Below are 14,432 nucleotides of genomic sequence, written 5' to 3' on the forward strand. Positions count from 1 at the left end.
ATTATATATATTGCAGAAAACATAAATAATAGGCTAACAAGAGAGGCTTTTATAGTGGTTTGGATGCTCAAATAAGCGACTCCTACATCCACTGTTTTTTTATTGATCTCTGACTATTTCTATGATATTACCCATAGGGCATACAAAGATGGAGAAAAGCTTTGATTACAGAGAGAAATAATGAAATGAGACTCAAATCTATGCCTAACTCTCATTTGCCCAGCCTTCGCTTTTCCGAAAGAGAAATGTCAATTTATATACCTTTGAACTCAATGTAATGAGTGTTTTGCAAGTTGCCTTAACACATGGAAGGCTCTCGTCCATTCATCTCTTGAAATGAGATAGGGTTGGTATGAATATCTTTGAGGTATGGGCTTGGCAGCTAGTATAAAAAGACATTTATTGGGCTGACATAAGCGTGAATTTTTAGGCATAACAGAAGCCCCCCAGTTTTTAGAGTGCGTAATCGCACTTCAGAAGCTAAGGTCTTTGATTTGAATGGCTGTTGCACTATAGGCTGCAGTCTCAAACTGAAGAGCTCGAACTATTCCTAGCACAATCGAGTGTTGAGAGCTAGGAGCTGATCGCGATTTGGGAGCTAGAAGTTGATCACGATTTGATAAGAGCTCGACCTGAGAGCATAACGAGCTCGACCTCAGAGCATAACGAGCTCGACCTCTGAGCATAACGAGCTCTACCTGAGCATAACGACCTCTACCTCAAAGCATAACGAGCTCGACCTAAGCATAAGGAGCTCTACCTGAGAGCATAACGAGCTCTACCTGAGCATAACGAGCTCGACCTTAGAGCATAACGAGCTCTACCTCAGCATAATGAGCTCGACCTCAAAGCATAACGAGCTCGACTTGAGCATAACGAGCTTGACCTCAGAGTATAACGAGCTCTACCTGAGCATAACGAGCTCTACCTGAGAGCATAACGACCTCGACCTCAAAGCTCAATCTGAGAACAAGAGATCAGTGATCAAACATCGGTTGAGAAAATGAAGTGTATTTTGGGTATTAATAGAATATAAAAATTGGGTGCAAAGTGATATTTTGAAACTTTTTGGGTGTGGAAGTGTCAGTAAGGCAAACCTTGGGTGGGAAAAGGTAGTTTACTCATATATGCTTTTTAACTTTCTCTCATTAGAAATTTTTCTCTAAAACCCATAGAATGCCGAAAATGGAAATTAGTAATCAAGTAGTTTGTATAGCTGTTTAGTTGGTGAAATATTGGGTACGTGGGGTGCAGCTTCAGGTAGGGGAGGGGACAAAGTGTTTTTTAAAGAATAAATTAATAAAATTTTCAGTTCTAAGTTTGGTCGAAAGAACATATTGACATGACCCGCCTCGACCCTTCCTACCCCATAAGCTCCAGGCACACCTATAAGACTCGGGCGGCTGAGACGTGCTGTGTGGGAATCTAAAAACCTGTATTCTGAATACGTTTTTCATAAAAACATTCGCTTGGATTCGTTTTGAAAGCATAAACACACACACAGAGATATATATATATATATATATATCTGAAAGCTAACTTGTACGTTCATAAAATCCAAAAACGGATGGTATCAGATATTCATATATTTTATAATCAACACAGGAGATAAACATAAGGAAAAATATAATTCTGTAGCGGAAACAAACATGACATTTTTACACACATGATGAGTCGATGACATGTGGCCCAACCTCAAGAGGAAACACTCCTCAGTAGGACTCTTCCTGTGAACCTGGGGAAAAGGGTCTAAAAAGGGGTGAGCTGAAATACTCAGTGAGTGGGGGATTGGGGAGAGTTTGCAAAAAATTCTTCAAACAATAGTCATGGCATGCAATAGTTCTTATGAAATCCTGAAAACAACATGATTCTATGAACATGTTATGGAAGTAACTAAATCATTCATGTATGCATGTATAACTCGTTTCTAAAATTGTTCTAAGTACTGTAATCTCATCATTTAAGCTGAAAACAAATCCTGAATTATAACTTATCATTGAATGCTTAAAATTCTTTTTCTGGAAACCTAAAACATAATTGTAAATACTTATGCTTCTAGGAACAATGTTTCCTATAAGTCATGCTGCAGCCATCTATGTCATCACTCAAGAATGCATATGATTATGAAAATAATAACTCTACTAGTCATGCTGCAAACATCCAAACCATCATTCAATGAACACTCATGACTCTCAGAACAAAATCTGGTAACTAAATTTATAACTATTGTCATAATATAAAATTAAAAACTGATTTTTCTGAAACTATGCACTGATAACTGATTTTGGATTATTGTAAACTTTATGCTGATAACTGAACTTTAAACTGAATACTATAACTTTTACTGATACTGAAAACTATAAGCTGATATCTTATTTCGAAACTGTGGCTAATACTGAAGGCTCTCTTAACATTCTTAAGACTCATATTGAGGCTATCGCTCATAGCAGATGCTAAAAACAAAATGTGATTTTGAATATTCTAAAACTGATTTTGATGTTAATAACAGAAAACTCTCACCGCAACTAGTACCCTCGGGGAAATCTGTCTTACCTGGTGGGCGTCTCACACGCAGGCAAAGCAAGGGATGTATTTGTCATACCTGACAAGATCTATCATCGGGCGGGCAGAGCCACTGAAACTGTCATACCTGGCGAACCACTCAACGTCCAGACAGAGCCAATAAAATCTGTCATACGCATGTGCAGAGCCATAATCTTAAACTGTCATACCCGGCGGAATCCTACATCGCTCGAGCAAAGCCAAAAATCAGTGTCTCGGGGGAACGGGTACTTTGTAGGGTGGTTTGAAAACCACATTTATTCTTATAAATAGTCTAAAATGCTTTTCTTCATGAAAAATGCATAGTTTGCTTAAAAAATATGATATTTATGCCGAAAGGGGGTGGGGGATATAGATTTATGAACATGCCTCAAAACTGACAAATCAACCCTTTTTCGTTTCTCATTTAGTATATTTATCAAAATTACTAAACTCTCATTTAATCATGCATCTCATGTTAATCTCAAGTAACATATATAAGTCAAGAACATGCCACATATGTGCTTATAAATCATGCATATATGACATAATATTCAAAAATCACATCTAGGGGTGAAATTGAAAATTTCCAAACATGTTTTAAAACTGACAGTTTAACCCAGATTAAAAATTACTTTCAACATCACATTACCATAGCATATGTCCGACACTACTCATACAATATATACCACATTTCATATAAAAGCAAATCATGCCAAAACGTATGAAATTCCATGCAAAATGGGGGTAGAATGCAAGTTTTAAAACATACTTTCAAAACTGACAGAATGCACCCCTTCTTTGTTCTTTTTTACCAAGAAACCATTTACCAACATCACGACCCTCAACCCGTATACAATTCAACCAATTCTCTACTCTCAACAACAACATTTTATTCATATAGCATGAACACATATAAATTCTATATACCAAACTTTATCAAAACATTTAAAATAAAATCACAAGTTAACATGCAAACATGGATTTAAGCTTTTGGAAGAAGATTTGGTTTAATCCACTCACCAAATCAAGCTATAATTTCAATGGGGCATTCTAGACAAATATATGTTGATCCAGTAATATTTTCAAGTCATTTCAGAATCAATAACTATTTAAAACACAATTTTCTTTCAACTCATTTAAATCTGCCAACTGTTTCCAGAATTGAGGTTACTGACTTGTAAAATTCATAACAATTCAGCCCTTAATCTAAACCTCATGAAACTCTCCAGAATTAAACTAGACACATATAGGATTCACCAGAATTTAAAATCACTCAATTTGGATAAGTATAAGTGCATTATTTCAGTTCTGAAAAATGCATGCTCTACAGAAAACATGAAATTCCAGAATTTCATAGCAGAATTCAAAATTCATTAAAAAATCCAATACTTCGAATTTTGGGGTGAAATCAATTTTCAACCAATCTCTAATAAGTCTAAAACAAAATATCTGAAATTTAGCTTCATTTGCAAACCCGAAACATATATAAAATTTTCAGAAGTTCAGGCTGTCAGAATTTCACAGCATAACTTTTTATAACCAAAAACATACTTTAATAACTCTTGGTTCTTTAGGATCAACATATATGCTCTACCCATATAAAACTATTGCATTAAATCTCCAATTTCAGTCAACAACAAAATTCAGCCACCATATCCAACATACTATTTCCTATAATTTCTTTTCTATCACAAACATTGTGAATATGCATAAAAATGCACATATGCTTGTCAAAATTAATCAATATATAAAATCCATAATTTCCATACCCTTCATTCCAACCATTACTACCACCAATTAATTTCCAAACAAAACTAGCCCTACCAAAATTAGCTGGAATTCTCAATCATCAACCAAATCAAACAGGCGGAAACACAAAATTCTGCTTTCCATTCAACAACATTTGGTATAGGCATAATTATTTATACATGCATGTTTACTTCCAAATTTCATGATATCTAACATCATTCACATGCATGCCAAAGATAGTTTACAGAAGATGAATATAACCATATCAAAGCAGAAATAAATTCGAATTGAAGTTAAGGCATTTATGCATAAACATAGAAATCATTTCACTAAAAACATGATTTTATGCAAGGTTCTACTATTCCACTCACAAACATCATGCTTGTAAGGATTTTTGCAAAAACAAATGGACGGTAGTAAAAGGAAATCAACATGCAAGGGCATAAGCTTAAGTTTTTAAGGAAAACAGTTTAGATCCACTCACTATTCTAACAGCCGAAGCTCCCTGCACTCTCCTCCACTCTTCTCTCTCACTCTACCATTTTTCAGCCGCACCCATTCCTCTCTCTTCTCCTTTTTCTTCTTTTCTTCTTCTTTCTATCTTTCTCTCTTTCTCCTTTCGTTTTCTCTTCTCTCCTTTTTATTTTTTATTTTTTTTTCTGCTCTGTTTTTACTTTCTCCCTCGGCTCACGTCTTCTTCTTCTTCCTTTGGGCGAACTGTCCAGTTGTCTTCTTCTTTTAAACAAAACAGTTTTTCTGAAATTTAATCTGCCCCGCAATTTTCTCTTAATTCCAATCTAAGCCTGCCACATCATCTTTTCCTTACAAAAACCTCTAGATTTTGTGCCCTTGCTACTGGCAAACCCAATAGTTTCCATTTTTTCGTTTTTATCCCTAACCAAACTTTAAAATTTGATAGAAAAGTCCCTCCCTAGAAACAAAACCAAAGGGAATATACTGTATATATATAATTAGAATGGGGTTTTACACACATTCTCCACAGTAAACCACCTGCTGACATGAACCTTACAGGCTCCAGTTAGATAAAAGGGAATCGGGTGGAGAAAGAGCTTCCATGATTCCTTCAGTTACCATGTGTTGTTAATAGTTAAGTTATATTTACATAGAATGATCTCTTCATTTTTACTACTTATAAGGAGACTTTTGTTTTGGTTTACTTCGAATCTTTCTGCTTTGAAGAATTATTTTTGTAATTACATCTCATCTCGTCTATTTTGAACATTTTATTAAGATTTTGGATTTTAAGCAATAAGTCAGTCATCATCATAGCATCATATCCAAGTCGTGAATGCAAAGGTAAAAAGAAATCTAAATTATCATAATGAAGAAATGCTTTTAGAGCAAGATATGGTTTGTCAGAGTTTGAGACTGAAGGTGGCAAAAGAGACAGAAGACTGCCGAAGAATGCCTACAAGAAAGCTTGATAAAGGGGCAGAAATGAAGACCAAAGATTATCAAGCAAAGAGAGAAATTTGTAGTTGTATTGTATGTTCTGTAACGTGTACATCAGCCAATTGATACAGTGGCTTTGAATACAATAAGGAAAGAAAATAATACTATAAAGGAAAAACAATAAACTCTTAATTACAAAATATTATAATCAATCAAATCAATGACTGCTTGATTCCAGCATGGATATCCTCAGCATTCCATATTTCATCACTGTCCCTCAAGTTGGTGGTTTTTAGATATCGAAAACCCCAAGCTTGTGTAATAAATAAGAATGCTGACGACTATACAAAGGCTTCGTGAATATGTCCGCTGGTTGTTCTGATGTTCATATATGCCTAGTCCTGATAATCCCTTCCTGAATTTTCTCCCTGGCAAAATGACAGTCAATTTCTATATGTTTAGTTCTTTCATGGAAAACTGGATTTGCCGCGATATCATTAGCAGCTTTGTTATTGCAGTACAGAGTGACTGGTTTTCCTGTTTTTACTCCCAAGTCTTTGACTAATCCAAGAATCCAGACAATCTCACAAGTTGCTTTTGCCATTGCTCTATATTCTGCTTCAGCTGAAGAAAGTGATATTGTTGATTGTCTTTTTGTTTTCCATGATATAAGAGATCCTCCAATTTTATGCAAAATCCTGTAAGAGACTTCTGGTCATAGGACAAGTACCCCAATCTGAATCGCAGTAAGCTGTGATGTCAAAATTCCTATCTCGAGGTAAGAGAAGTCCTTATCCAGGACATCCTTTTAAATATTTAAGCACCTTGATTGATGCGTCCATATGAGATTATTTGGGTTGATGCATGAACTGACTCAGTATGTGGATTGCACAACTTATGTCAGGCCTTGTCATGGTGAGATAGATAAGTCTTCCTACGAGTCTTTGGTAGGGAGATGGGTCTTATAACAGAGGATCATTTTCTGAAGAGGTTGTCTCACGGTCATATTGTTGTGATGTGAGTTTGATGTTTTGTTCCACAGGAATGATGCTGGGTTTGCATGCTGATAAACCAGAGTCGGATACAAGTTCTAAAACATATTTTCGTTGACTTAGAGAAATACCTATCGGGGATCGTGCAATCTCAATGCCCGAGAAATATTTTGGTTCCCCCAGATCTTTTATACGGAAATGTTTGTTGAGATGTTCTTTTAGGGTGTGAATGCCACTCTCATCGTTCCCAGTGATTAAAATATCATCAACATAAAAAATAAGAGCAATGACAGTGGTACCTTTGTGCCATGTGAAGAGAAAGTAGTCATGCTTGGATTGAGTGAATCCCATATTAGTTAGAGCCTCTGTGAATTTTGCGTTCCATTGACGTGATGCTTGCTTCAAACCATATAAGGACTTGCGTAGACGACATACCATATTCTCCCCCTGTCTACGAAGTCCGGGAGGAAGGTCCATATAAATTTCTTCACGAAGATCTCCATGGAGAAAGGCATTATGGACATCCATTGGGTGAAGGGACCAATTTTGGATGGCAGCAATGGACAAGAAGGTCCAAACAGTAACATGCTTGGCCACTGGAGAAAAGGTGTCTTGGTAATCAAAACCTTCTCTCTGGGTGAACCTTTGGCAACGAGATGAGCCTTGTAACGCTCAATGGAACCATCAGCACGGTGCTTGACCTTGTAAACCTATTTGCAACCAATGGGTTTCCTATGAGAGGGACAAGGAACAAGATCCCAGGTGTGATTCTGAGATAGGGCACTGAGCTCATCGGCCATGGCCTGACACCAATGTGAATGGGAAATAGCTTCAGAGTAACATGATGGTTCCTGGTGTGTAGAAATCTGACTAATGCAAATCCTATAGGCAGGGGATAGTCGATCATAAGTAACATAGTTGGAAGTAGGGTAAGTAGTACCTGTGGTAGTCGGGAGGGTAGGACAAACATAATCTTCTATCCAAACAGGTGGGCGAGTGACCTTTGTGGAACGTCTCTGAGGAGGGGCAGGAACAATAGGTGTATTGTCTAGGGGAGGTGGATCAGGAAGCTGGTTCTCTGGAGATGAAGTAGGAGAAGGACTAGGAAGCTGTGTCTCTACAAAAACTGGTTGAGAGGTTGACTTGGAGGGTCCCATGTCTTGAACGGGATGCATGGTATAATAAGGGAGGGACAAGTCCGTTGTGGAAGTATCTTCGAAAAAAATGGGAGTCTGCGGGGAGTCGTCAGAGGGGAACCTGTCTAAAAAAGGAAAAAAATCTTCATAAAAAACCACATCCCTAGAAACCAAGAATTTCTATGCGGTGATATCATATAGGCGATAACCTTTCTGATGCACTGGGTAACCCATAAAAACACATGTAATAGCCTGAGGAGAAAATTTATCATTCCCCCTTAAATTTGTAGAGTAGCATAGACACCCAAATACTCTAAGATGATCAACTGTAGGTGGTTTACCAAAAAGTACCTCATAAGGTGTCTTGCCATCTAGAGTCTGACTCGACATCCTATTGATCGGGTAGGTGGCTGTGACCACACATTCGCCCCAAATGGTAGTAGGGATGTTGGCTTCGTGTTTAAGGGCACGAGTGACCTCTAAAAGATGTCGATGTTTCTGTTCAACTATGCAATTCTATTGAGGGGTATAGACACAAGAGCTTTCATGGATAATACCAAGAGAGGAAAAAAGTTCCGAACATTGGGTGTTGAAAAAATCCCTAGCATTATCTGTTCGGACTCGTTGAACCGAAACATCAAATTAGGTTTTGACCATGGACAAGAAATGTCTAATATGAGTGAGTGTCTGGGTTTAGAGTGCATGAGGTAGACCCAGGTTCCCCGAGAGTAATCATCTACAATGGTAATATCTAGAGCCATCGTGATTGGCTGTGTGATATGGACCCCATATGTCCATATGAATTAAGGAAAAGGTATGGTTTGTGGAAGGCGTGTGTTTGGGAAATTTCGTGCGGGGCTGTTTTGCAAGAGGGCAAATATGACAATTGGGTTGTGGAATAGATGCATTATGACCCATGCGTTGATGCAAAATAAAAGAGGTTTTATTAATGTTAAAAAAAGGGTTACAAGACATTGAAGTTTTAGCATCAGAAGCACCTATCCAATAATAAAGGCCTTGGTGAACTTTACCCGAGCCCATCAGTTTCCCAGTCAAACAGTCCTGAAATTCACATTTGTTAGGAAAAAATTTTAAGAGACAGACATTATCTTGACAAAGTTTTGAAACAGAGATGAGATTGAAATGGAAAGCAGGAACAAACAAGACATTATGAAGAATTGAATGTTTATTTAGACAAACAGTTCCTAATTGGGTGGCTGGTGCATGTGTCCCATTTGGCATGTGGACCGATGTGTAGGGTATGGGAAATGTTTTTGAAAAATGTTTGGGATCGCAAACAATGTGGTCACTGGCCCCTGAATCAATTATCCAAAAATTTTCTTTTGTAATATTGGAACAAAAGGATATACCTGCATAGGATGTGCAATTGGGCTGCGGACTTTGATTGAGCAGTTGCAGGATCTGACGATATTGTTCTTGGCTAAACATAGGGACCATAGCGATACTCTCACAGTTGACAGGGTGACTTACTTGATTGGCAGTGGCAGATCTAGACCATTGATTTTGGTTGCGGCCATGGAGTTTCCAACAAGCGTCTCTTGTGTGGTCCTCCGCTTGCAAAAATCGCAATAATGATTTTTGTTGCACTTGAATGACCCTTGAGAAGAATTAAAAGTTGTGAAGTGGGCCGGGTTACTGCCTGAGTTTAGGCTAGCTGCAAAAATGTGGCTATTTCTGGAGTTTGGGCTGGGAACCAAATTTGGGCCGAAACGGTTATTAAGCCTAGTTGGACTTGAGCCGTTGGATGAGGAGATCAGATCTGGGCAGTTAACTCCCTCATATAAATTATTGTGTTCACCAACAGTTTGCCCTAGCCTCCCCTTGTTGTGTCCAGTGTTCATTTCAGATGGTCCACTCTGCCACCATTGGGAATGGACAGCGAAGGCAGCCACTTCAGTCCTGGATTGGGAGTCAGACGAAGCCGATCTCTGGCTTTCGTCTTGTACAGCCAGTTGGTAGGTGCGCCAGAGAGATGGCACAGGGGACATAGCCAATATCTGTGTTCGAAAAGCCAAAAAATTGTCATTTAAACCAAGTAAAAATTATATTAACCTGTTTTGATCTTTCAGGTGTTTGATCTGGTGAAGAATCGCAAATGGCCCTTCAATCGGTTCTTCAACAGCATCGAGCTCGTTCCAAATCGCCGGAAGGCGATTGAAATAAACCGTGATTGGTAGATTGTGTTGTTTGATTTCAAGGAGGTTTTTACGCAAAGTAAAAAGCTTTGCTAGATCGAGTTGGCCATACATCTCTCAGATGTTCGTCCACATCTCATAAGTGTTTTCTGTCTAAGGCAAGCTGGCAGCAATCTCCTGGGTTAGGGAGTTGCTAATCCAGGCACGAACGAGGGTATTGCATCGAATCCAGTGTTGGATCAGATGTTGTTCAGTGGGTTGGAAAAGGGTTCCATCGATGAACCCTTCTTTGTTTTTTGTTACCAGAGCACACTGGAAATCTCTGGCCCAAGTGGCGTAGTTTTGAGATCCAGCCAATGGCTGTTTGATGAGTACGAGTTCAGATCCATCGGAAATCAGCGAGAAAAGGGCATCCCTGGGTTCCGGTCGGCCGGTGGAGGCTAGAAGAATTTGGAAAATCGGGTAGGGATTTTTACCCGGCAGGTTAGGGTTTTGACCCATAAACCCGAATGGGAATGGGCTGGGTTGAAAACTGGATCCGCGTTGTTGGTTGGGCTCTAGTTGAGGATTTGGACCAGTGCGGGTGTTTGGGCCTGGTGGAGGATTTGGACCAGTGTGAGTGTTTGGGCCTGGTGGAGTTTGGTTGTGTGGGCCTTCATTTGTGGCTATGGATGCTGAGTCTGGTATTGTGGTTGGGTCCATTTGTGATGTCTAAAAAAAAAAAACTAATTTTGTTGCCTTGTTTTGCAGGTTTAGGGAAACAATGGTTTGGAGAGGATTGTAGCGGAAACAAAGGTTTGCTCTGATACCATGTCAGAGTTTGAGATTGAAGGTGGCAAAAGAGACAGAAAACTGCCGAAGAATGCCTACAAGAAACCTTGATAAAGGGGCAGAAATGAAGACCAAAGATTATCAAGCAAAGAGAGAAATTTGTAGTTGTATTGTATGTTCTGTAATGTGTACATCAGCCGATTTATATAGTAGCTTTAAATACAATAAGGAAAGGAAATAATATTGTAAAGGAAAAACAATAAACTCTAAATTACAAAATATTACAAAATATTACAATCAATCAAATCAATGACTGCTTGATTCTAGCATGGATATCCTCAGCATTCCATATTTCATCATGGTTCAATACATATAGCGACAATATGATTCAGTCTTAGATTCGAAGAAAACACGAGTACGATGACACAATACACGCTTCATGCTGAAATCGCAAATGATAACAGCTTTATAATTATTTCAGTAACAGCTAATTAAAGGTTGAATAATTTTAATCGCTCAAACGAATTGCTGGAGATATTCTTCCACTGTGGTGTACTTGACATCAGGATAAAGCTCGGAAGCCTCTACTCCAAAAGATGGGTCGATCGTAAAGTTTGTCTGATCACCCTTCACCAAAATCGAGTGGTTGATAGACATCACAATGTTGAGTGGGAACGGAGCCTCTGCAACAATGTATTGTAAAAAGTTCACAGAATGAAGCAGACCACTTTAATTGCCTCTATGTTTTTAAAAAAAACAAATGGTCAGAAGATTAGGTAAACTGGAATCTGACCTTGGATGTCTTTGAGAACTTGCTCCTCTGGAACATATACTTTTTCAAGAGTTTTTCCAATCTTCTTTTCCCATAGAGCAACAAGCTCATTGAATGTGTAAGTGTTTTGAGGAGGCCTGATAAAGAGGATTTTGTTCAATGTTCTTCGGTCATCCACAGCTTTGATGGTATAAGCTGCAATGTCTGCTTCATTGTTGAAAACCGCTGCAGACAAAATTGGAGTGCAAGGAATGAGGCATGTTATATTTGTCTCAACATAATTTTAATATTTAATGAACCATTGTCAATGTTCTTGCTAAAATTTCTGCATCATCAGCTCCTCTGCTTCTGGAATCAAGAAATTAATACCAATAATATTTCCGTAAAGTTAAGCGATTTTAGAGAGAGTGTGTAATATACCCTTGACGTTCCCATCTCCAATTATAGTGATTTTGTCTCTGGGAGGAGCACTGACTCCTGGCTGGCAAAGTGTAGGGAGAAAATAGCCAGCGAAGCAGTTGCAGGGCACGTAAGTGTAGGGGATCCCTTCAGCCTCAATAGCACGGCGGATTTGCGCCTTGACTGCGAATGTTGATTTTGCCGGCTCCACTGCATTCTGACGATCCACGTCATTTCCAAACTCTGACGGGAAGAATCTCTGAAACATTCAAATACTGAATTATTGTAACAAGGGACATTGATCTTATCAGTATGTTGTGTTTGTACATGTCTTTTAAATTCATGTATTAATGTTTACGATATATTTACATATTGAAGAGAAAAATTGACTGATAAGGTCTGTTAATGTCTGAGAAAATTATATATGTGGATGGATGTCCCATCATGGTAAGAGTATTCTCCACAATGAAGCGGTGGTCCTTAGTCATGACACTCGATTTAGAGGAAGCAAAGGACAAATAGCTTATTCCATCAGTATTCATTTTCTTTCCCACTACTTGATATACACATTCTAATCTAACTGCAGTTTTGGTCCACCACCACCACCACCAAATTTGGAGGCGGGGTCTGCAAAGCATACTCCATTGATACCAATTTTATGGTCGAAATCAAATCACCTCTATCCACGTACGTACGCCAATAGGAAATATTCTCTTTGTTGGAAACAACCATGAGCTAACCGGAATTAAAATTAACATCCTACTCTCTTTCTCTTCTTTTTTTAAATTACCATGATATTCTCTTTTTGAGAAAAGAAGCAAGAAGAATAAATAAATCCCCTGATTCAATTCCATTTTTCAAACTATTAAGAAAATCAAACTTTGAGGAATTGTATCTATCAATTATAATAATAAAAGAAATAATTTGAGTTATTCAAAGAAGAAACCAACCTTAACATTACCAGCTTCCTTGATGGCAGCAATGATCTTGGTTTGATCAGCTAACTGCAAGGCGCCTACTGTTGATATCACCACATCAACCTGCTTTATCGCTTTCACTAAGCTCTCATGGTTGTAAAGATCTCCCTGCAAAGTAATATCAAAACTATATAATAACACTAATTTGTAATATCTCTCGTCATCATAACCACAAAATCAACTCCCACAAAGAAATATATATATATATAAACACATACATAAACCAAAGTGGCGCCTGAGTTCTTGAATTTCTCAACAAGTTGTCCCTTGATAGGATCAGCAACAGTACTCTCTCTAACTAAAACAAAGCTAGGATGACCAGCCTTTATGCCAGCTTCTACAATAAACTTCCCAATGTAACCAGTGCCTCCAATAAACAAAATCTTGCTTTTCTCAGCCATTAATTAGTTTTTTAAGTTTTAAAGTATATGAAATAGTGTAGGAAAGGCAATGGAAGTTTATGATATGGGGATAGTGAATGAGCATACAATTATATATATTGTTTAAGTTTGGAGAATAGCTTTTCCTTTAGGAAACTGATAGAAGTCTCTATGGATGTTACTGGTGTGGTGGGTGGGCGTTTGTTTTCACCACTGTATGACCTTATAATTATGCCGTTATAGCCTATAGGAGTACAACTCACGACATTCTAGAACTACATAGGATTATTTTTTTACAATTATTTTTTTTGTTTTTAACGAAAAAAGTCTCTATTTCTAAAATCAGAGGTCACCATTGATAATTGCTCCATAGTCTAAAATTTTAATTTCAACTTCGTATACTTTTTGATTGGTTTATGTTCATCTACTTCATCAGTGGATGTTGAAGTAATTGCAGCAAGAAGGTGGGGATAGTAATCATGAAAGAAAGAAAGCTTCAGAAGATTAATTTCAAATCTCGGTTGAGGAGTCCTTATCTTGAATTTGGTGAGAACATAGCATTTGCTTCAAAATAGTGAAAAGTCAAGTCAGAGGATTGGTGAAGCTATTGACATTTGCTGAACCTACACAAGGCAGTGCTATATGTATACAGCAAGTTATTGCCACTCATAGATACCATCACTGATCTTTTTGTTTGTGGTGCCTACTGGTAGTTGAAAAGAGAATCCATGGGATGAACCTTCCAGTAAAGTTGTTCAAGTTCATCCAAACAAGATGTTTATTATTTTCTTTCTCAACTAATGATTTTAAGAAAAAAAAAAAAAAATGATAGTTGCCATAGATACTGTTTTGGTTGGTTGATAACACATCGTATTCGATGTTCGTGTTTTTTCAGGTTACATTTATAAACCTGCCACTTAGTTTGGAAAGTTGCATGTTTCTTAAGTTCATAGGCATAAGCTCCATCAATTAATTAGAGTACTGCACCAGACTGGATGGTTTAAGACACTGCAGGGAAAGTATTATTTGAGCAGATAAAGAGGTGACAACCTAACCTTTCACCATCATCAACGACGGGGCAACAAAGTATTGTTGATTTTGGGTAGGTAGAGTTCAATTGATGTGGACGGCAACATAATTAAT

General features: G+C 37.9%; 1 protein-coding gene across 1 annotated transcript; it reads right to left on the reverse strand.

Annotated features, from left to right (window-relative positions):
• Positions 1-11,132: 11,132 nt before the first annotated feature.
• Positions 11,133-13,420, reverse strand: LOC116119412 (isoflavone reductase-like protein). The gene is made up of 5 exons (XM_031405352.1): positions 13,128-13,420; positions 12,883-13,017; positions 11,954-12,191; positions 11,555-11,758; positions 11,133-11,444 (listed from the first exon to the last, which is right to left on the reverse strand). The coding sequence occupies exons 1-5, from the start codon at positions 13,308-13,310 to the stop codon at positions 11,278-11,280; spliced, it is 927 nt and encodes a 308-aa protein (XP_031261212.1). The 5' UTR covers positions 13,311-13,420; the 3' UTR covers positions 11,133-11,277.
• Positions 13,421-14,432: the final 1,012 nt, after the last annotated feature.

This window comes from Pistacia vera, unplaced genomic scaffold, assembly GCF_008641045.1.
Source record: "Pistacia vera cultivar Batoury unplaced genomic scaffold, PisVer_v2 Contig89, whole genome shotgun sequence".
Classification (NCBI taxonomy): Eukaryota; Viridiplantae; Streptophyta; class Magnoliopsida; order Sapindales; family Anacardiaceae; genus Pistacia; species Pistacia vera.

Bases quoted from the DNA above. Each gene is read 5' to 3' on its own strand.
- LOC116119412 (XM_031405352.1), bottom strand. From the start codon at position 13,310: ATGGCTGAGAAAAGCAAGATTTTGTTTATTGGAGGCACTGGTTACATT. The intron at 13,018-13,127 runs GTATGTGTTTAT...ATTACTTTGCAG, and splicing joins CAGGCGCCACTTTGGTTTAT to GGAGATCTTTACAACCATGA. The intron at 12,192-12,882 runs GTTGGTTTCTTC...TGAATGTTTCAG, and splicing joins AGGAAGCTGGTAATGTTAAG to AGATTCTTCCCGTCAGAGTT.